Raw genomic sequence first — 24,136 nt, 5'->3', positions numbered from 1 at the left:
TTGTAGCCATTTTTTATTTTTCTGTGCTTGTGTTCCTTCTTCCCTTTTTTCCCCTTCTTTTTACAACAGTCCCTTTTGCATTTCTTGCAATGCTGGCTTGGTAGTGATACACTCCCTTAGTTTTTTTTTTGTTGTTGTTGTCTGTGAAGCTCCTGATTTCCCCTTCAATTTTGAATGATAGCCTTGCTGGATAGAGTATTCTTGGATTCAGTCCCTTGCTTTGCATCACTTTGTAAACTTCCTTCCATTCCTTTCTGGCCTGATGTGTTTCTGTTGAGAAATTATTTGATAATCTAATGGGAGATCCCTTGTGTGTATCTTTCTGTCTCTCTCTTGCAGCCTTTAAGATTCTCTCTTTGTCCTGAACGTTTGTCATCATAATTACAGTGTGTCTTGGTGTGGGCCTTTTTGGGTTCATCTTGTTTGGGAATCTTTGTGCTTGTGTGACTGTTTTCTTCCCCACATCAGGGAAGTTTTCTGACATTAGTTCTTCAAATAGGTTTTCTAACCCTTGTTACTCTTCCTGTCGTTCTGGCACCCCTATTATTTTTATGTTGCTTCGTTTCATGTTGTTCCAAAGCCTCCCTTAGGCTCTCTTCCTGTCTTTTAATTTTTTTCTCCAATTGCTGTTCAGTTTGTGTGTGTTTTGCTTCCTTGTCTTCTAATTCGCTAATTTGGTTCTCTGCTTCTCCTAGTCTACTGTTGAAACTTTCCATAGTGTTTTTTATTGCAGCTATATCACTCTTTATTTCTTCTTGACTCTTAACATAAGTTTTTGATTTTTTTCATCCATCTGGTTTATAAACTGTATGACCCTTATTCTGAATTCTTTTTCTAACACTCCATTTCACTTAGCTCCTTTTCTGGCAATTCCTTTTTTTTCCTTTGGGGGTTTCTTTGCCTATTTTTTTCTCTCACCAAAGGATTTAGGTGTTGAGTTGTGTGGGAGCTGCTCCTCAGGCGGCAGCAGGTCCTCGGGCGGTTGCGGCAGTGGCTGCTCCTCAGTTGGCAGTGGCTCCTCTGGTGGGCGCTGCTTGCAACAGTGATGGCTCCTCTGGCTGGCGGGGGCAGGTTGCTCATGCGACTGCTGCACCTCGGATGGGGACAGGCTGTATGAGGCTGCTGCTCCTTGGAAGGGGGCGGGCTGCTCATGGTGCTGCTGCTGCTTGGATGGGAGCAGGCTGCTCACGCGACTGCTCATGTGGTCGCTGCACCCTGGGCTCAAGTGTTGGGCTGGCCAGAGGGGAGCTTGCTTTGGAACTCACAGGAGGACCTTGGGGCTTTTAAAAAATATTTACCCCTGACAGCTCATTGTACACACGCACACCCATCCTCAGCTTCCCTTCCCTACCTCCCAGGAATGAGGGAGCCACTGATATAAACAGAAGTATATAACAGGTGTTTTGGGAAAGAAGGTTAAAAAAACCTAACTACTTGAAATTAGATTGGATTCAAGCATGATCTCAAAAATGGTGAAATGGAAAAAGGACACTTTAGATAGGGAATATAGTTGATAGGCAAAAACATGAAGACAAGAAAATGTGTACATTTAGGGGAAGTAGGAGGATAAGGACAACTGAATTATGAAAGATTTTTAAGTACAGAACAGAAGAGTAGAACTCATCACTATAAAGGTTTTTGCACAGGTATCTAACAATAAAGTGCCATTTCTGAAGGATGATTATTACCCTTAGATATGGAAGAAAAGGTTAGTTGTGGTAATAGAAGCTGGCTAAGGAAGTAGTTTTGGGAATAGATGACAGACTGTTCAAGAAAAATCTCAACAGAATGTGCTTAAGGACTGCATGTTAAAGAATGAAAGTGGGAGACTACTTAAATGAATTTAAGTTAACTTGGAATATTGACAGGAATTAGAAAATGGACCTGCTAACTTTTGGTAGAAGGAGGATGGGAAGGAGTTGAATTTAGTTTTGAATATACTGTGTCTGAGTCATCTGTCAGATATTCATAAAAATAGCTAGTAGCCATTGAGAAATACTGGACTTGGTTGAAAAGTCAAAATGGGAAGCAGGGAGGGGAAGGAAGAAAGAACTCCTTTATAGTGAGCAGAGGAAGCACTGAAACTGTGAGCATGAATTAACTTGTTAGTGTTTAGAATTCTGGTTTTATTTCTTTTTATGTAGACCATGGATTCTTATGCTACCCCAGAATCGACTCCCAGACGAAGTGCATCCTCAAGGCTTAAAGATCACTTTATAGGTGCTACTCCTCTGCAGAAGCGGTTGGAATCAGTCAGGAAGCTGACTTCATTTGTCCCGCCTTCACCTCAAAGGAAAATTCCCCAGTGTTCACAGTTGCAGGTATGCTTTTGTGTTACTCAATAATTGAGAATAGGTGTGAACAGAACATCTCATTTTTTGTTACAATTTCTAGTAATTTTAGTATTTTCTTCATCCCTCAGGTAATAAATGAGAAACAGCAAAAAGAAAGTTATTCACACTGTCAGGAAGTACCTCCTTTGTTATGTCTTTTAAACCCTTTGATCTAGAACACTGCCACAATATTTCTTTGTCTTTTACGACATAGACATTTTTGAAGAGTATAGTTTTCTACTTTCCCTTTTTAAAGTAGAATATGCCTTATTTTGTATTTGTGTGCTGTTTCCTCACAATTAGGTTGAAGTTGTGTATTCTTGGCTGGGATACTATATGGGTGCTATTGTGTCCTGGGGGAATGACATTTGGTACCACATAGGTAATGTTAATTTTGATCACCCTGTCAAGGTGTTGCCCAATAATTACTGTTTTAGTTCCCTCTGCAACTAATAAGCATCTATGGGGAGATATTTTAAGATAATGCAAATATCATGTTCCTTATCGAAATTTCCCCCTAGACTTAACATCCATTGATAATTTTTGCCTGACCCCATCTTTATCATGATGGTTGCAAAATAATGACTTTCTAATCTCCCTTTACTCCGTATTTACCAATCAGCTTTTGGCATTCTATTTTAAGCCCTTTTCTCCTCCATTTGTTTATTGGAGACTTGAACTCATGAATTCCTGTTTTTCAAATTTTTGTAATTCATTACCAAGTTATTTTGGTGTTTAAATTGGCTCAGATTTATCTGGTGGCATTATGCTCTGTTTTGATCATTCGCACACGACCCTGACAGTATAAAACATTAGTAATTTGTAATTTTACTGAAACATGCAATAAAGCCCCAGGCAGTTTGGTGTGTGGTTTTGAATCACTTAGCTAGGAACCTGGCTATCAGTCACTCAGACGTTCCTGGTAACTTTGTTTTCTTAACACTGTTGTACGCACAGTATCTTTTGGGATATGAGAAAAGTTTTGCTTCTTTGTGACAACTTTCTTAAAGAAAAATTGTTAGTGCTGGTAATGAAAGTGATAGCTCCTAACCACTAAACAGAAACTGTATTAATTAAAGTTTGGAATGTCCAATTTAGTACTCCCTTATGTATATGATACAAATAATTTTGCCACACCTTTTGCCTAGTAATAAGAAAAAAACCTTATAACTTTTATATAAAAGTTTATAACTATTTCTATGAGTAACTTTGTCAGAACAGATGCTTTTGTAAATAGACAACTAGTGAAAGTTCTAAAAGATAGTGGTGAGACTATCTCACGAAGTATGAATTGTATAGAAAAATTCAATTCAGGATAAAACTAGGAACTATAGAGTGTCTGTGAAGACTCTTGCTCAGTAACGACATAGTGCCAATATAGTGTAGGTGAAGTATTTTTTAAAAAATAAATTATATTTTTATTGATTTCAGAGAGGAAGGAGAGGGATAGAGAGAAATATCAATGATGAGAGAGAGTCATTGATTGGCTATGTCCTGCATACCCCCTACTAGGGATCGGGCCCATAACCTGGGCATGTGCCCTTAACTGGAATCGAACCTGGGACCCTTCAGTCTGCAGGCTGATGCTGTATCCATTGAGCCAAACCAGCTAGGGCTGCTTTTGTTTTTGATGGTACCTGTGGTTCTAATAGAGCATGGCAAAAATACTCCCAGGTATCTTTTTATTTAATCTACCAAATTAGGCATTGTGTCATAGAATGGCATAGTGTGCCAGTCACTTTTAAAAATTAATTAAATCCAATAAAATTAGTTGCTCTAAGAATAATTATTATTTTCAAAATCTATAACTTGAAGTTTCTACAAGTGAAACATAAATTTTCATCCATTAATATTTATTGAACACCTGTTCTAGATGGCACTGCTCTAAGTCCTAGAAAGTAGTAGTGAATAAAATAGACAAAATTCATGATTTCATCAAACTCATTCTCTAGTAGGAAAAATAGACAGTAAAAGTCACACAAATTCTATATAATAAAAGCCTAATAAGCAAATCGACTGAATGGCGGAACAACTGGTAGGCAGGGGGTGGGGCTGGAGAGCAGGCGACGCCAGGCCAGCCAAGGCAGGTGCCAGTGGGCAGAAGGAGGGGACGGTGATTGGGGAGGCAGCGGCGACTGGCCATGGTGGAGGGGCAATTGGGGGTGGTGCTGGCCGCTCACCGGCCAGTGCCATCCCCCGATCGGCCTGTCGGTCACCTCTCGCAGAGGGAGGCCAGACTTTGGCTTAGGCCCACTCCTCTGAGGGCTTCTGCTCTGTGAGAGGGCGCAGGCTGGGCTGAGGGACTTCCCCCGCCCCCCCTCCCCCCCACACAAGTATACAAATTATCGTGCACCGGGCCTCTAGTATATTAATATCAGATAGTCATAAATATAAAGCATGTTAGGAGTTAGAAAGTGACAAGTTGGAGTGGGTTTAGGTGCTACTTTAGGTACAGTGGCCTTTTGAGTGACATGAAGGAAAGGGACAGGCCAGGTACTACAAAAGCAAAGGCCTGTTCAAAGATCTTCAGAGTCCTGCAAACTCCAGTTTGGCTGGAGTGCAAAGATCAGGTACCCAGCCATAGATTTATATTAAATACTATGATTAAATTCTTATTTACTAAAGTTTCCTAATTCTTAAACTTCATTTGCTGTGATTTTTTTTTTTTTTTTAGGAAGATGTTGATCCTCAAAAGGTTGCATTCCTTCTACATAAGCAATGGACCCTGTATAGTTTAACTCCCCTGTATAAGTTCTCCTACACTAATCTCAAAGAGTACTCTAAATTTCTGAGTGCATTTATTGTTGCTGAAAAGCAAAAAGGACTTGCTGTGGAAGTGGGCGAAGACTTGAACATCAAAGTGATTTTCTCTACTCTCCTGGGAATGAAAGGAACACAAAGGGACCCTGATGCATTTCTCGTCCAGGTATAGTATAGGCAATACTTGCTTGCTAGGGAAAATAATCTGCATTGTCTTGGTTTGGACACTGTGCTAATTGTTACAGTTTTTGAATTTCTTTTTTTTAAAATATATTTTATTGATTTCTTACAGAGAGGAAGGGAGAGGGATAGAGAGTTAGAAACATCGATGAGAGAGAAACATCCATCAGCTGCCTCCTGCACACTCCTTGTTGGGTATGTGCCTGCAACCAAGGTATATGCCCTTGACTGGAATTGAGCCTGGGACCCTTGAGTCCCCAGGCCGATGCTCTATCCATTGAGCCAAACCAGTTAGGGCAGTTTTTGAATTTCTTAAGCTTGTGATTTATAATCTCTTATGTCTTATTTGACCAAATTTAAAGTAGATAATAACCAACTTAAAAAAAACTTTTTCTTATTATTTCAGGATGGGGCAAAACAGAGTAGGTTTACAGTTGTGAGTAGTGAAACAGAGTTTATTCTTGTATTATTATTTATTAATTATTGTATTATTTTTTATATGAACAGCTGTAAACCTACTTTTGCCTTACCCTGTATAACATGTTTATTTTAGAAAACTTAAAAAATACATAAAGTACAAAGAAAGGTAAAAACTACAGTTCAGCATCTTGGTATACATCTTTTTGGCAGTAGATAATCTGAATAGGCCTATGTCTATTAAAGAAGTTGGATAAATAATTAATAACCTTCCAAAATAGAAAGCATCAGGTCCAGACAGGTTCGCTGGTGAATTCTACCAAGCACTTAAAGAAGAAAATAAACCAATTATCTATATTCTCTTTCAGAGGATAGAAGCAGAGGGAATACTTTCTAACTCATTCTGGGAGGCCAGCATTACCCTAATATCAAAAACAGACTAAGACACTATAACAAAAGAAAACTACAAATCAGTATCTCTCATGAGCATAGATACACCCATTTAGCTATCTGTATCTATTAAAAATTGGGATTATATTGCCCATATTTATTTGCATTATGGCTTTTTTCCTAATAATTAATGTTGAAGATAATTACTCATAAGGAATTTTACAGGTTTATGATTTTTACTGGGATTAAATTCCTAGAAGTAGAATGTTAACAAAGAAAATATGTAACTTAGCCCAGCTTGTGTGGCACGATGGTTGAGCATTGACCTATGAACTAGGAAGTTATGGTTCCATTCCCTATCAGGGCACATGCCTGGGTTATGGGCTCAATCCCCAGTGTGGGGGCATGCAGGAGGCAGCTGATCAATGATTCCCTCTCATCATTGATGTTTCTCTCTCCCTCTCCCCTCTTCTCTGAAATCAATAAAAATATATATTTTTAAAAAGTAACTTATTTTTGCATTTTGTGATACAGGTCAAGTTACTCTCAGAAATGTAACCTTTTACCTTCCTATGTGCAGTGTATAAAAGTAATATAACTAACTTTTGATTTATTCAGAAACTGAATTTATTTTATTCATGCCTGCTACTTCTGTTTCTGGGGTAATTCATCTTAGTCATTGATAAGTTAAATTCTGAAACAGTTGAACAGACCTAATTTGTTTATTTGTTACACATCAGGGGTCAGCCAACCATGGACTGCATGGCCAAGTCTGACCCACGGCTTATTTCTGTAAATGAGGTTTTATTGGAGCAGAGCCCATTTCATTTGTTTATGAATTTTCTATGGCTGCTTTTGTGCTACAATAGCAAAGCTGAGTATTTGCTATGGCCCACAAGCCCTAAAATATTTGCTATTTGGTCCTTTACAGAAAAAGTTTGCTGAGCCATGGTATAGGTCATGGTATTTGCAAGGATCTCAAGATGCCTAGGATTAGATTCAGCTGCATATGACAGAAAGCTTAAATAATAGCAAATTAAACGAGATAGAGGTTTATCTATCTTACAGAGGTGTACGTAGGTAAGCTATTCGAGGCTGGTATATATATATATGCTTTATGATATTAATAATAGGCCCCTTCTCTCTTCTCTCTTATCGTTGGTGTGTGACTTCCATCCTTAAGGTGGCTTTATAGTCTAAGATGGCTCTTGGAGCTCTAGATATAGGCAAGTGTCCGGCAAAAATTAGAATGGAGATGGGAAGGGCCAACAGGATGCCTACCACTGCATAAATCTTTAATGAAACTTTCTGAGATCCAGAAACTTCTCTTTATTTTATTTTTTATTAAAAATATTTTTGTTGTTAATCCTCACCCGTGGATATTTTTTCATTGATTTTTAGAGAGAATGGAAGGAAGAGGGAGAGACAGAGAGAAACATCGATGTGAGAGAGACTCATCAATTGGTTGCTTCCTACACATACCCTGACCAGGGCAGGGATACCTGCAACCAAGGTACATGCCCTTGACCAGAATTGAACTTGGGGCCCTTCAGTCTGTGGGCTGATGCTCTATCCACTGAGTCAAATTTAAAAAATATATTTTTATTGATTTCAGAGAAAGGAAGGGAGAGGAAGATAGAAACATCAATGATCAGAGAGAATCATTGATAGGTTGCCTTCTGCACACTCCCTACTGGGGGATCGAGCCCACGACCCGGGTATGTACCCTGACGGGTAATCGAACCATTACCTCCTGGTTCATAGGTTGATGCTCAACCCCTGAGCCATACCGGCTGGACTCATTTTGCTTTTCAATGTTAAAATTTTTCATATTTAAAATTTACCTAAATAAATGAAGCCCTAGTAAAATCCTCACCTGAGGACATGCTTAGAGAGAGTTCAAGCACATTGCGTTTGGTGACCTCTCACTGCTCCTTCTAAAGCTGAGATCTTTTTCCCCCTGATGCTGTACTTGGTTGTACCATATCGGTAGTTTTTATTTTGCATTTTGGTTGTACGAAGATCTTGCCATATAAGTGTCTCTAGTGTATAAGAATATTAGGAAGCCGCCTATGCCGCCTGCTGAAGCCAGTGCTTCTGTGTGGTGCCCGGCGTGGCCAGCACCATGCGCGCCTCCCGTGACCACTGGCACTGTGCTCAGTCAATGCACGAGTTCTCAGCCAAGGACATCGACGGGGCATGGTTAACCTGGACAAGTACCGGGGCTTCGTGTGCATTGTCATCAACGTGGCCTCGCAATGAGGCAAAACAGACGTAAACTACACTGAGCTTGTCGACCTGCACGCCGATATGCTGAGTGTGGTTTACGGATCCTGGCTTTCCCTTGCAACCAGTTCGGGAGGCAGGAGCCAGGGACTAATGCCGAGATCAAAGAGTACGCTGCCGGCTACAATGTCAAATTCGATATGTATAGCAAGATCTTTGTGAACGGAGATGATGCCCACCCTCTGTGGAAGTGGATGAAAACCCATCCCAAGGGGAGGGGCATCCTGGGAAATGCCATCAAATGGAACTTCACCAAGTTCCTCATTGACAAGAATGGTTGTGTGGTGAAGCGGTATGGTCCCATGGAAGAGCCCCAGGTCATAGAGGAAGACCTGCCCTGCTACCCTTAGCTCCACAAGTGTGCACCCCCACATCTGAGCCCACCGCCTGCGCCCCTCAGAGCCTTCCACCCGGCACTCATGACAGTCTTTCTAAAAACCAGCCTGCTGGTGGGGCAGACCCGAGAACCCGGCATGCTCCTCTGCCGGAGGAAGGCCCCTCGGCCGGCCTGGCTCGCAGCTCTGCACCCCCACCCCTGGCTGCCTTGTGGGAATAAAACTTACAAATTGAAAAAAAATATATTAGGAAAAAGGTCAGTGAACTTAATAAAACCTAATAATGATTAGGGACACTGTTCTTTGTTTTTTCATAAGTAATGTCTTCGTAGTTTTAAATGTACTAATTGATTTTGAGGTGATGTAATTTAGGAGTAAATGTACTTTTAAACTTAATGAACCTGTTTTCTTTCTTTGTAGATTCTGTCAAAATCTCAATTGCCATCTGAGAACAGAGAAGGTAAAGTGTTGTGGACTGGTTGGTTCTGCTGTATATTTGGAGACAGTCTTTTGGAGACTGTTTCAGAAGATTTCACCTGCTTACCCTTATTCCTTGCAAATGGAGCAGAGACTAATACAGCCTTAATTGGAACCTGGTTTCAGAAAACTTTTGACTGTCATTTCAGTCCTTTAGCAATCAATGCATTTAATCTTTCCTGGATGGCAGCTATGTGGACTGCATGCAAAATGGACCATTATGTGGCTACTACTGAGTTTCTTTGGTCTGTACCGTGTAGCCCTCAAAGTCTGGATATTTCTTATGCCATACATCCGGAGGATGCAAAAGCTTTGTGGGACAGTGTCCACAAAGTCCCTGGGGAAGTTACCCAGGAGGAAGTTGACTTGTTCATGGACTGCCTTTGTTCACATTTCCATAGGCATTTCAAAATTCACTTATCAGCCACAAGATTGGTTCGCGTTTCAACATCTGTAGCTTCAGCACATACTAATGGAAAAATAAAGGTTAGTTTGAACAAATCTAGTTAAGTAATTTTTCTTATTGTTGCATAGTTTTCAAAATGTATGGTGATTGTGTTTTCCACATGGACTAAATAAATTGAATGTCTGCCAATAGAGACATTTTATTTTATGCTTTATAAAAGATTTATAAAAATGTTTAGCCTTTTTGATTCAGCTTTTTTATTAAAAAATTCATTTTTAGAGAGAGGAAGGGAGAGGGAGAGGGAAACATCAGTGTGAGAGCAAAACATGAACTGACTCCTGCATGCCTCCTACTGGGGATTGAGCATGTGCCCTGACTAGAAATTGAACCAGCAATTTTTCAGTGTACAGGATGATGCTCAACCAACTGAGCCACTCTGGCTAGGGCTTGATTCAACTTTATTATGGAAGGATACTATGTGTTGTGTGCTACAGATTTTGGAAATAATATGAATTACTCTGTAGTAACTTTGAAACTTTCAAAATAATTTCTTGTCAAACTTTGAAGTAATAATCAGATAACAGGATTTTGTTAGATAAGGAAATTATAGCCAGAAACATATAACTAAGATAATCATTTTCATATTTTAGGCTTTTCTATCCCTGCTGGAAAAGAAGTAATAAAGACAACCCTGACCGGTTTGGCTCAGTGGATAGAGTGTTGGCCTGCGGACTGAAAGGTCCCAGGTTTGATTCCGGTCAAGGGCATGTACCTTGGTTGCAGGCACATCCCCAGTAGGAGGTGTGCAGGAGGCAGCTGATCAATGTTTTTTTCTCATCGATGTTTCTGGCTCTCTATCCCTCTCCCTTCCTCTTTGTAAAAAATCAATAAAATAAGATAAAAAAAGGAAGTAATAAAGACATTGTTTTACTGTTCATGAAGTCCTTATTAGAGTAAGTATGAAAAACCAATTGAAAGTAGGCTCTTAAGTATATTAAAATATGTTAATATATTTAAAATATATTCATATGCAACCACCATAAACACTCAGTGAATACTGGCTTTGTCACTGTGCTAGGAGTTTAACATACCTTAATTGTAATCTGTTAGCCAGGTTTCTGCCATCTACTTTGTTTTTATAAGATACTTTTGGAATTCATATATATATATCCCTTTGAGAAGAAGGAAGCTATGCACCTCCTTCTAGAAAATGTAAATACTCAATGTGTATATAAGTTCAAGGGGTTCAGCGATGCCCTTCCTCCCCTCACTCTTTAGGCAGAGAGTTAGCCCAAGCACAGAACTCAGGATAAATAAGCACCCTAGTCTAATTACTTCTAAGCACCATTGACCATAGTTGTGAATTTATTAGACTTAGAGCAGCAATGGTTTGTTTTCATATTCATATCTTAGCTTGCAGATAGGGAATTTAAAATAATCCTGGAATATTTATCAAATACAAACTACTTTACTATCATAATTCTATTTTAATTTTAAATGTTGTCCCTTTTTTTTCTTTTCAGATTCTGTGTCATAAATACCTTATTGGAGTGTTGGCATATTTGACAGAACTGGCAATTTTTCAAATTGAGTGAGGCCTTGTGGGGATCATAAGTCATGGATTTTATACCTTTTTCTCATTGATTGATTAATTGCTATGCTGAGAAGGGACTGCAGGAGAAATGGGCATCCATCTCTGCATCTGTTTCCTCACAGTGCCTTTGGAGGTGCCTGTAGAAGCCAAGAAGGATCTAGAACAGAAGGTGGTAGGGGATGAACCACAGCCACAGCACTTCTGTAATAGTCATGACGATCAGGGGTGCCAGTCTCTAGAAAATGCTGAGTTGTTATTTGTGGGCCATCTTCCTAAAAAATAAGTAATGTTTAGTATGTCAGACGTTTCGGATTCAAATGAGAGAGCTCTAATATTCAGTATTTCTGACTTGGGTCTCTAAAACTTTTAGTTCCTTGTAAGCATTTTAGACTTGCATTGAGAGAATTTCTGTCTTGCAAAGACATTTTCCTAGTACAATTTTGCTGTAGAGGACTAGCAATCAAAAAATCTCTGCAAAGGAAACTAAAAATGAATATGGATTTTTTAGAAGCCATTAATATGCTTGTTTTTAATATTCATTTCTTATTGCAGTGTTGAATTAAATATATTCACTTTTAAAATGAAGCAGTGTGTTTATCAATATCTTGGTCACAGATGTTTAATTAATGTTTCAGGAATGGGAAGTCGAGGGCTTTTTCTCTAGCACAAAGGTTACAGACCAACAATTACGGAGAGTCATACAAATTGTACATTGGAAAGGCAGAGAGTTTCTTCATTCCCTAATTTTGCTTTAGAACAGTGCTTGGTAAATATCTGTAGATAAAATAAATGAATTTTAACCAACTCTTCCATTTTGCTGATGAAATGTACTAACTTTTGAGACTTGCCCTAGCAGTTATATCTAAATCTCTTTTTACTACTGAGAATAGAAAAGTTTTGTTTTACTTTAGAAACCATGTTTTTAAAAATCTTGTCTGGGGGAAAATATCTTTAATAGGCTATTATTCTAAAAACAAAAAACAAACTCTGGAGTGTGATATTGTTTTACATTAGGAACAGAAGAGGTAGTAGAAAAAGCATGGGCATTGGAGTCAGACATTCATTCATTCAACTAATATTAAGCTCCTACTTTATACTTAGAATTGTATTGGGTAATAAGAATATAGTAGTGAAGACAAAAAAGGTTCCTACCCTGTGGAAATTATATTCAAATGGAGGAAGGCAAAAGATAATTTCATAGGGAGATAAAACACTATAAAGAAAATAAGGCAATGAGGTGAGAAAAAGGGTGAGTGGGATGGGCCTACTTTACTTACAATTGTCGAAGAAGGGCTCTCTGAGGAAGTGACAGGGGAGCCGAGTCCTGAGTGAGGAGCAGGAACCAGCCACGTGAAGATCTGAGGACTAGTGTGCTAGGCAGGTGACACTACAGGAGCAAAGGCCTTGGGACAGGTAAGAGCTCAGTTTGAGGAACAAAGGGAACGCATGCCTGAAGCACAGTAAGAGATGGAACTGAAGAGACTGCAGCAGAAACTTCTTCCATGGTGTTATGACTCCCAGCTTTTGGCTGGGCACATGGCTGCCCAGAAACAGGAAGACATTGTCCAGCCTTTCTCAGAGGTCTCTAAGTTCTGACCCCTGTAAGTGGAAGCATTATGTAGAGCTTCCAGGAATCTGCCTTAAACACAGCAGGCATGTACCCCTTGCTCTTTTCTTCTTCCAACTTCGCTACTTGGTACACATGTAATGACTGGTACTCTAGCTGCTCTTTTAGGTCACAGGGATGAGGGTCAGGTCCTAAAGACCGGGGAACATGGCCTGGAAGGAGTTTGTGCCCTGAGGACTTTCTAAAATATAGGTATTTTTATTGATTTCAGCCTCCTGCATGCACCCTACTGGGGATCGAGCCCACAACCTGGGCATGTGCCCTTGACTGGAATTGAACCCGGGACCCTTCCATCTGCAGGCCGATGCTCTAACCACTGAGCCAAACCTGTAAGGGCCCTGAGGACTTCTTGAAGCTGAACCCTGTACCAGCCTTGGGAGGTCTTCCTTTAGACATGTGTGTCAGAGAAGTAAACTTCCATCTTGTTTTAAGCTATTGCTGTTTGGGTCTCTTGGTCATAACCAAACCTAATCCTAATACCTAGAGGCAGGATTCCCATCATCTCAGTTTTCATAGGGACTGTGAAGAAATTGGATTTTATCCTAAATGCAATGGGGAGCCCCTGAAGTTTTAAGCAGGCGAGTAATATGACCCACTGTATATTTTATAAGGTATTGGAGAAATTGTAGGGAGACAAGAGTGGAAGAGGGAAAACAGGTAAAGGGGTTTTAGAAATGGTACAGACTCTCTGGAGAAGTTAGTGTATAGTATGCTCTCTTTTATGAGGAATGGAGGAATATGTGTGTGTATTTCCTTATGTTAAAAAAGCAACAATGGAAGGGACAAGTCAAAAACTAATAAAAGTGGTTACTAATAGGAAGAAATTGGGGAGAGGAGACAGGAAAGAAAAGAAAGCCTTAGTATCTTAAGGCTTCTCTGAATGTTCCATTTATAGTTTGGAACCATGTAAGTCGTTTATATAGCTATAAAACAAAATCAGATCCAAAAGGGACAAAAAAGCAATCCTTAAAATTGAAAACAAATGAACCTAAATATATATGAAGTTCATGCTATAATCACACAAAGAACTACTCTTAGTATCTTTACTACTATTTTGACTGCATCGTTAGTGGTCTATATCCTAGGAAAAGAAGAGCAGCAAAGGAATATTAAATGTCATTCAGTTATATTTTTATTAATATTGGTATTTTACCACTATTAATAAGATGAAACGTAATTATAACAATGTTAGGAACCAAGTTTTACAGTGTAAAAGATACACAATTATAATATCAGGTAAGCTAAGTAGAAACTATACTACTAAATTTTAATTGGAAATATCAGAATGAGCTCATTTATTTTTGAAGTGCAAAAAGTTTTAAATATTGATGAAGTCTAGTTTATCAGTTTTTATTGTCCTTTTGATGTCATCTAAGAAATCATTGTTTAATCTTCAGGCCTGAAGTTTATTCTTATGTTTTCTTCTATGGATTTTATAATTTTAACTGTTAACTTTAGGTCTGTAATCCATCTTGTGTTAATTTTTATGTGTGGTGTGAGGTAAGCATCCAAATTCATTTGACATATGGATATCCATTTGTCCCAGCACCATTTAGAGAAAAGATTATTTTCCCATTGAATTGTCTGTCACCTTTCTTAAAAATCAGTTGACTATAAATTTTATTTCTGGATTCATTGATTTATAATATGTCAGTTCTCATGCCTATACCATACTGACTTGATTACTGTAGATTTGTAGTGTTTTGTAAAATCAGGAAGTATGACTTTTCTAGCTTTTTTCAAGGTTGTTTTGGCTATTCTGGGTCTTTCACATTTTTATAAGAATTTTAGCATTTGTTGGTCAATTTCTATAAAACAGCTTTGATTTTGATAGTGATTGTGTTGAATCTGTAGATTTGGGGAGTATTGTCATAATTATATTAAGTCTTCCAATCTATGAACGTGGGATATTTTTCCACTTATTTAAATCTTTCAAAATTTTCTTCAACGAAGTTTTATAGTTTTCAGTATACAAATATTGCACTTTGTTAAATTTATTCCTAAATATCTTATGCTATTGAGACTAGAATTGTTTTCTTAATTTCATTTTTGGACTGTTTGTTACTATTGCACAGAAATACAATTGATTTTGTATATTGCTCTTGTATCCTATGGTCTCACTAGAGTTGTTTACGTTAGTATTTTCAGTGAATTCCTTAGGATTTTCTATATACAAGATTTGTGTCATTTGTGAATAAAGCCAGTTTTATTTTTTAATTGCAGTCTGGATGTTTTATATTTCTTTTTTTGTGCTAACTTGTCTTGGCTACTCTTCAGTATAAGAAATAGATGCTAAGAAAGTACGTCTTGTTTCTGATGGTAATGGGAAAGCATATTTCACTATTAAATATGATGCTAGCTGTAGGTGTTTCATAGGTGTCCTGTCAGGTTAAAGATGTCCTATTTCTGATTTTTTGAGGGGTTTTTATTATGAATGGATGTTGAATCTTGTCAAATTTATTTTTCTGTATCTATTGAGATGATTCATAACTTATTTATTACTCAAAACTACACTCTTTACTTCTGGTTTCTAGTTTCATATGGAAGGAGGTTGGAAGTTGCCACTCTGTCCTAAGCAATAAGTAAAAAGGAGAACAGATGGAAAAGTCAATGACTCTTTTTAGGTCCCTAAGAGAGGGGAGGACACAGGGCAAATTGGTGCCCCCAAGACTGTAGAGACAAACAGGTGAATACAGGGAGTCATGCTCACTGGAGCAGAAACTACGTGGGAACCAGGGCCAGGGGTAAGCACACCAGAGCTGTAATTAATGAAATGCTGGAGGCTCAGTGTGGACAAATCTGCGAGTTAAAACCCCCAATGGCCCAGTTATAGAGTTGAGGAAATCACTATGTAATAAACCTGGCTCCAGTGATCACTGGCCAGTAATGTAGTTCCTGGGTCTCTGTTCTTAAATCACAGCCATATGAATTGTTCCCATTGGGGAATTCCCTATGTATAGAGAGTCTCACCTCTTGAATCTAGTTCTTATCATTCCCCTTTTCTTCCAATATAGGTAATACTAGAGCCTTGGGAAATAGGTGCTTTTGCCTTGAAGACTGGCTGTTAATGATGCAGTACTGTAAGGATCTCATATTTTTTATACTTTTTCAATGTTATTAACCAGTTAAATAAGGTTTGTTAGTGTATTTAGTTTTAGGCCGGCCTGCAGAGGCAATGGGGCACAGAAAGAAATGGAGTGGGAGTTTGGGCAACTGATTTCTAAAGTTGGTTTTATCACTGCCTACTTACTCTATGGAAGGGATTTCTGGGTTTTCACTCTTAAAGCAAAGAAACAAATGGGTCTAGAATAGATGAATTGTTGAGTCCTTCTAGCTCCAAATTCTATGATTCTAAGTCCTATACTAGAAAACAAGTGTATACGTTAGGTAATATATTAAATATTTATAATTAAATTATACAAGAGTTAAATATATTAATATAAACATTGTTATATATATTAAACTTTTGTCTTTATAATATACAACTTATAATTCTAGCTAGCAATCCCTTTTTCTTCAGATTTATTAACTTTATATAAAGGAAATATAAATGATATAGAAACAGAACATCTAAATAGTAAAGACACAAGGATTAAAAAACATTAACCAAACTTTTTTTATGGTAAGTACTCTTTATTTTAAAAAGTTATACATGCTAGAAAAAAGCATAAATGATACACGTAAACAATTGTTTACCAAATACTTTTCCTTGTAAAGGTGCAAATGATTTTTAAATGTAAACACAAAAGTTGCCAAATATTTTTTTTGTGGGGAGAAGGTTATTCCTTTTGTTGTGGATAAACTCTTAAGGTTTTCCTGCAGAAGGTCTATGAACACAATGACAAAATATTTCAACCACTGAAATTTTTAGCATTTTCTCCTTAAAACTTTTTAACTTTTCTTCAAAAAGTGCAAGAGTAGTAGCAGTGACTTTATAGAATGAGGAGGATAATAATATATAGCTGTATAAAAGAACCAAGATATTAATAAAATGCCTCAGCTGGTTTTACACCCCTTCCCATGTACTATCACGTGAACTGAAGAATTCATTCCTTGGCAGCTGTGATTACAGGTAAGCCTCAGCTTCAGCAGCCTGAGCATCAAATGTCAGTTGCACAATTCACTGCTGGGGAGAGCACATTTCTCCCTGCTGGTCCTTGGTAGCAATATGCAAATCAAAAGGAAAGTTGCTTCAGTCAGTCGGTAATGTTTTAGAGTAAAAACATGCAGAGTTGCACATGATTCTTAAGACAGTACATGAGAATCGCATACTGTTTTGTAGAGGCACACAGTAGGGCTCTAGATCTAGCAGACACTATAAAATAGTGGGGAGAAAAAACTTTAAATGTAGCAGAAAACAAGGTCATATGGAAGGAAACAAGATGCAAAGTTCCATTGATGAAAACTTTGAGGCCTGGTTTTATTGATTTAATACTTTTTAAAAAGATTTTCAAGTCTTCTGGTGCTTAGTGCAAGAATGATAGCTAACTTACACACTTTGCATTCTGATCTTTGTCACTGGTAGTCCTTGTAAGGAGTGGAATCGTGGATGGAGTGCCTAGAAATAACAGCTAGACCATATATAGCCCTTCTCCCCTTAACATTTTCAAACTTAGTATCTTAAAATTTCAGTGCTTAGAATTTTTTATTTTGGTCGGGAGGAAAGCTAAAAAAACAACCATGATAAATTAAAATCAAAAATAAATATTCTGCACAGAACTGAACATTGTGCAAAGATGGCATCCTACAGGTGAAGTACTTTGTTTGTGTTTCCATAGTTGAGGCACCGGCAAAGAATAAAATTTGTTCGTGTTTTCCCGAGCTTAGAAAGCTACAAAGTCAAAGTGCTCCAGAATACAGCAGAGCATACACACAGCTGTCTTCTAGACGTTCACCATATGTGGGACTCACAATGCGTCATTTTAATAACTCCTACTCCACCTCCCAGCCGACGGTAATTCATCCCGCCATATAACCTGCAAAGAAAGAAAATCTGATTTCTAACTGGAAAAAAACACCATTGTCTCTGTTTTAGATCACAATATTTTTAGCTTTCAAACTTCGCTTCCAAAGATTAAGAGCTGGAATTGAGCACTGGCAAGTGGCGGAATTATTTTAGATGCTGACTGAAATGCTACAACTTAGAGGGGACTGTTTTAAGAATAAAAGTAGATGGGACTTTTATATCTACTACTTTTTGCATCGTGACTATATGACTTTACACCTAGACTGACTACTAACACTTATACAGAACCATATATTCTACAATTCTGTGTCTAATTTTTGTCCTGGCTATATTATTTTCCCACCCATGTTTCTTTTTGCCTAACCTTCATGAATTGTTTTTACTGATTTTAGAGAGGGAGGAATATTGAGAGAAACATCATCAATCAGCTGCCTCCTGCACACCTCTACTGGGGATGGAGCCCGCAACCCAGGCATGTGCCCCTGACCAGAATAGAACCTGGGACCCTTCAGTCTGCAGGCCGACACTGAATCCAAACCAGCTAGGGCCGTTTGTATGTACAAACCCTTCATGGAACAAAACTGGACGTAAGTAAAGTGACATGTAAACAAGGATTTCTATGGGAAAGAATATTAACTCCTCTACCAGCCATGAGAAAACTGGTGTTAAGTTGGGGATCTATAACTACTATATTTAGTTATCTTTCAACAGATAATTCTACTTAGTTATTGAGAAACAAGTCCTTACATTAAGATATTCCCACTAAAGTTAGAAAGCTGTATGTGGAAGGAAATATACCCCTATTCATGAAAATCTGCCATTACATCTCCCTTACCTGTACTAGGCTTTGCTAGATGTTACCTTTGCAGTGAGGACTTCCTGAGCCACCCTTTACAATGGACATTCCAGTGCCACTGCAGGGGGTCAGAGCATGTCCGCCCCCTGCAGTGGCACTATGTCTCCCTCACTATCATGTCAGCTCCTGGAGGGCAGGGAGTTCTACTTGTTCACTTTTGAATTCCCAGGGTCTACAACACTCGGTGCATCTTAATGAACAAGGTTGAAGCAAAAAGGGCTACAATGTCATTAGTTGGGCTTAGCCTTACAGAGCCAGGAAAGAGATGCAGAATTCAAAGAATGTCACCTAAGTATCTGTGAAAACGGGCTTTTCTAGAGATGAAGACTAAGCAAAGAACTCGGTAAATTCATTAGTTGAATCTTATAAACAGATGAAAAATCTGGGTGGGTAGCTACAGGCACAAAATTAGAAAATGTACACTTAGAACACAACAGGATGGGCTATGAGACTGCCCCTTTTGGAGTAGTGGCTATAAAACAGACCTCAGCTGACCTTTCAGCCATGAGAAAACCTTTCAGGATGTCTGCTGCCTCAGATCTCATGTCGACTGATACCTGTGGTTGATGTGCAACCTCAACCACTGAGATGCCTACCCTAGAATTTGTTTAGGCAAAGAAGCTCACATTTATTGAAAAACAGGCCTCAAATTGTGTGGAAGGTAAAACTTTCCTTAAAAGGTTGGTATGAAGTATGTCAAACTATCAGTATTGATATTTTTATGTTAAATTTGAGAATTAATTATATTTGATACTTTAATATGCCAGTGTTTCTTAAGAACTTAAAGTATATCAGATTAATTTGTGAATCAAATGTAAAATATGTGATTAAGTAGAGATTTAAACCTCTAAACTTAAAATCATGGGTTTAAGAGAACTTTGTTAAATTTGTAAGCGTTTTGAGTATATAAAATAAATGCATGAGCCACCTGATTTATGTGAATTTATAAGAACCACTTAAGTCCTTAGGATTTGTTAGACAAAGATTTAAAAGCAAAGTAAAATTAAACCCTTAAATAAGATATAGCCTCCTCCTAAAAGTGACTTAAAACATATTATTCTATTTTAAAGTCTAGTAAATTTTAAATAGATTTTAAAAGCTCAAGGAAAAAATACTGGTTTTAAATATATATTTTTTAAAGTAATTGCAGTTTGTTTTTACTGGACACCGAAAAACGGCACTGAGAGACAAAGGTCAAGGTTCTAATTGGAACTTGGTCATTTACTTTCTCTGTGCCTCCTTTTCCTCTGCTAAACAATGGGCCTAGAGAGACCCGCCCCGCCCCCCCATTTCTGTCTTCTCAAGTATAAATCTGGACAGTTACCAAGGAGAAGAGTTTTGTAAGATGCCAGCCACTTTAAAGCAATTAAGTCAAAATAAACCACCAAATATGGGTAACTTCAGCCCTCTTCAAAAACTGCAAGAGGTAATTCAGTGCGCCGACCGCCCTGATTTTGACAGTCATGGGCTATCTCAAGCCCATTATTTTCAAGGCAGCAGTGAGTGATTCACAACATAGCTGAAAAGTTACCTCCATGTATTGGCATCAGGATCAAAAACTTCAATGGTCTTCAAGTATGTTGTGCCATCAAAACCTCCTACAGCCATGAGTTGTCCATTCACCACCGCCAGGCCAACCTGTAGACCGAAACAGTGTCTGCTAAAGAAACTGATCCCTGAGAAAATGCATAATGGTTTCTAGATAAATCTCTTTAATAAAAGATAATTCTTTATGGCCTTACCTTCTGGTTTGCTTGATTTGTTTGTTTGGTTTACTTATTATTTAATAGATTTTTGTCTGTGTTAGAGGAAAAAACAAAAATCTATTAAATTATGGGAACTAGAAAATTATATTCAATTAGGATATTTACAGAGTTCAAAACATTAAATTTTAGAAAAAGCATTCTCTGGGAGTGAACCAGAACCTTCAAATTGCTCTATTTTTTTTTGGTATTTGCCTGTTCTAATCCACTATCTAAACTGCCATGAAAGTTAACTTTAAACCAATGCTGCAGTAATACTAGATTGATTCTAGTCCCAGAAAATGCCGTACACTTCACGTCTCTGTGCTTTTGCACATGCTCCCCGGCTGCTGTTTTCCTTCCTTCTTCTAGAACATCTCTGTTCTTTCATGAACTAGCTTACATGTGCCTTTCTCTGATGAGTCTCATCACTGCCCCCCAAAGTAGTAAGCCTATTTGCCCATGCTCTCCTCTAATGCACAGGCCACTACTATACATTGGTCTTTTTATCATTAGCTGCAAACATTTTCTTTCACTAACCTGGAAGCCCTTTGAGGGGAGGAATCCTATCATACTCAATTCTGCTTTCCCAGCACACAGTAAATACTTGCTAAACAAGTGAAAATAAAATCAACAGAATGTAGCAGTGAAAACAGCAGGACTGTAACTAGACGCTGTTGAGTACCAGTAATAAAGAGCCACAGCTACGTGAATGCTTTGACCCGCTGAGCCATGCCGTGGTGTTCCCCGATTCGTGCAAACCAGAACTGACTTTTATCCTCAGGTCATGGAGCCTTCAGCCACTGCTGGGTTCTCCCACCTGTTGTGCTACATGGATGGACTCCTGACAGGATCTGGTTTATGAGTTACATCTTACTCTTCATCCAGCCGATGTCCTGGACGGATGAAGTCTAGACCCACCGTGGAAGTCTCTAGTCACTGGTCATCCATGGTCTAGAACAGCGGTTCTCAACCTGTGGGTCGCGACCCCTTTGGCAGTCGAACGACCCTTTCACAGGGGTCGCCTAAGACCATCCTGCATATCAGATATTTACATTACGATTCATAATAGTAGCAACATTACAGTTATGAAGTAGCAATGAAAATAATTTTATGGTTGGGTCACAACATGAGGAACTGTATTTAAAGGGCCAGAAGGTTGAGAACCACTGGTCTAGAATATGACAGGCCAGCCCAATCTGGCCTATACTATAAATGCGACAGACGCAAACCAGTTTGTGGAGACTGGTGGTGGGGCCAGACGTATTTCTGCCAGAACATTTATACTGGCATGCGAATTCCTTAGAAATATTAGGTAGAAATATTTAGCCCTAATAGATATCGGATGAATATGGGTGAAGTTAGATGGTGGTAGATAAGACAGGAAGATGCCTTTCAGATGCAACTTATACTAAATCATAAAAAATAAATCTCTAATGATATATCTAACTACTTGAGACAACAGCAATCAAAATAAAATTTTCCCCGGTATAGAAGTGCAGGGATTGTTTTGCCTGACCTGCATCTTCGCACTGTCCTGTGTTATGTGTTGCACGTCAAGAGTCCTGCACAGCCCTCTCTCGGTTCTGGATTTTCAAAGTTTTTAGTAGCTGGGCACTTACTCCGCTACGGCGGGATGTCATAGCCACCACCGGAGACCACTGGTTGGTTCTGGGGTTGTATCTCTCCGCACTGCTGAGCTCTGTGGTGTCGTCTCTGCCTCCCACAGCATAGATCATGTCCTGATACACTGCACAGCCCAGGTGTTTCCTGCGGGTCCCCATGGGGGCGATGGTGTGCCATCTGTTCTCCTGAGGACTGTAGCGCTCCACTGCAGGGAACAGAAAAGCCAGCATTTCCTCTCCCCTCTAGTTACCTGCACAGCCACTGAAACTGTGATCACACACATACATTTTCAATAAGTAATCTGATTTTGCTTCTGTGAAGGACTTGTATGCCATTGGACAACAGCGCTACACTCTCGTCAGGGGCTGGTGTCTTCCAGGTATGGTGTGGTGGAAAGGGCGGGCGTTGGAGTCAAGGTACCTAGTTGTAGTTCTGACTGTAGAACTCACTGGCTGGGTGACTCTTGGCCTCACTCTCTTATCTTTAAATGAGGGCATTAGAGTACATGATCTGTAAGCACCATTTTGTACTAATAATTTATTGTCTTAGACAACTCTACTTTGTACTCTCTTGCCTCTATTCCTACTGCATTCTAAGCCATTGAAAAGAAGATATTTGACAATGAATATATCCGAGTGCCACATATTTAGAAATAGAAAGGGCTAACACATAAACCAGTTTATAGCTATAAGTTTTTACTCCGACTTTGATATAGAGCAGCGATTCTCAACCTGTGGGTCGCGACCCCTTTGGGGGTTGAATGACCCTTTCACAGTGGTCGCCTAAGACCATCGGAAAACACATATATAATTACATATTGTTTTTGTGATTAATCGCTATGCTTTATGTTCAATTTGTAACAATGAAATTGGTGGTCACCACAACATGAGGAACTGTATTAAAGGGTCGCGGCATTAGGAAGGTTGAGAACCACTGATGTAGAGGGTTTTTGGTCTTCTAAAGAGAGATGGTTGGGGGGAGGGAACTAGTCATATTAAGAAAATAGTTCTTTTATTCATCATAAATTCCCAGCAGCTTGTACAGTGGAGGGAGAAAGACATATTTTGAGAATATACAAGAAGACTCTGGCCGAAACCGGTTTGGCTCAGTGGATGGAGCGTCGGCCTGCGGACTGGAGGGTCCTGGGTTCGGTTCCGGTCGGGGGCATGTGCCTGGGTTGCAGGCACATCCCCAGTGGGAGATGTGCAGGAGGCAGCTGATCGATGTTTCTCTCTCATCGATGTTTCTAACTCTCTATCTCTCTCCCTTCCTCTCTGTAAAAAAAATCAATAAAATATATTTAAAAAAAAAAAAAAAAGAAGACGACTCTGGTTGCCCAAGGAGCTGAGGAGGAGCTAAGAGTTGCCCTCCCCTAGAGGAAAAATAATTTTTTCAATAAATTACAGGGTTTGCCTGACTTTTATACTTTTTAAAAAATGTTTTGATTTTTTTTTTTAAAGAAAGGAGAGGGATAGAGAGATAGAATCATCAGTGAGAGAGAAACATCGATTGACTGCCTCCTTGCACACGCCCCTCCTGGGGGCCGAGCCCACAACTCTGGCATGTGCCCTGACTCTTGGTTCATGGGTTGACACTCAACCACTGAGCCACACCAACCAGGCACCTGACATTTATACTTTTTGTAGGGAGACTCTCCAAAGGAAAACGTGTTGCTTTGGGAGAAGCAGACTGACTCTGGAAGGGACCAACCTGTGTTGAGTGGGGATGTCCCATCAGAGCCACCTACGGCATATAAGAAGCCGCCTAGCACAGCCACAGCCACGCCTAGCCTTCGGGTGCTCATGGAAGCCACGCGAGTCCATTTGTTCTCCTTCGGATCATACCTGCAGTGAGAGAAACCACAGACTACGTGCATGTTTCCAGTAAGTGATATCTTTTTCATAAGGTGTGAAATGACCGAGATGCTGGAGGCATGGACATGCGATGGTCAGATGCACGGTGCGAATGTAACACACTTCACTAGTTTTATGGGGAAAAGCTCTTAGACCCAGTGCCTGTGTCAGTTATGAGCTATTTTGTACTCTGACTTCTGACGCCACGGCTAGTGCTTTGAAAAAGATACTGTCCTTTGCCACGCGATCAGATTCTGCCAAAAGGAAGGACTAGACACTGGACATTGA

The 24,136-nt window shown here is 39.1% G+C and overlaps 2 protein-coding genes and 1 pseudogene across 4 annotated transcripts in view; 2 read left to right on the top strand and 1 right to left on the bottom strand.

Annotated features, from left to right (window-relative positions):
- CENPL (centromere protein L) overlaps positions 1-13,050 on the top strand; it is a 35,796-nt gene extending 22,746 nt beyond the window's left edge. For both annotated transcript variants that reach the window (XM_006767014.2, XM_006767015.2), the window contains 4 exons: positions 2,145-2,321; positions 5,008-5,259; positions 9,122-9,664; positions 11,108-13,050. In XM_006767014.2, the coding sequence (XP_006767077.2) occupies positions 2,145-2,321; positions 5,008-5,259; positions 9,122-9,664; positions 11,108-11,179 (1,044 nt within the window). In that variant the 3' untranslated portion in view covers positions 11,180-13,050. The remainder of the gene's footprint in view (positions 1-2,144; positions 2,322-5,007; positions 5,260-9,121; positions 9,665-11,107) is intronic.
- Positions 8,191-8,935, top strand: LOC102767218 (annotated as a pseudogene).
- A 3,628-nt stretch (positions 13,051-16,678) lies between the features above and the next one.
- The window catches only part of KLHL20 (kelch like family member 20), a 31,684-nt gene continuing 24,226 nt past the window's right edge, over positions 16,679-24,136 (bottom strand). For both annotated transcript variants that reach the window (XM_015566062.1, XM_006767012.2), the window contains 4 exons: positions 23,706-23,839; positions 21,992-22,200; positions 20,159-20,265; positions 16,679-17,781 (listed from right to left, as the gene is read on the bottom strand). In XM_015566062.1, coding sequence (XP_015421548.1) covers positions 17,697-17,781; positions 20,159-20,265; positions 21,992-22,200; positions 23,706-23,839 — 535 coding nt within the window. In that variant the 3' untranslated portion in view covers positions 16,679-17,696. The remainder of the gene's footprint in view (positions 17,782-20,158; positions 20,266-21,991; positions 22,201-23,705; positions 23,840-24,136) is intronic.

Source organism: Myotis davidii, unplaced genomic scaffold (genome assembly GCF_000327345.1).
Source record: "Myotis davidii unplaced genomic scaffold, ASM32734v1 scaffold580, whole genome shotgun sequence".
In the NCBI taxonomy this organism is placed as follows: domain Eukaryota; kingdom Metazoa; phylum Chordata; class Mammalia; order Chiroptera; family Vespertilionidae; genus Myotis; species Myotis davidii.
This window is presented reverse-complemented; position numbering and strand designations above follow the sequence as displayed.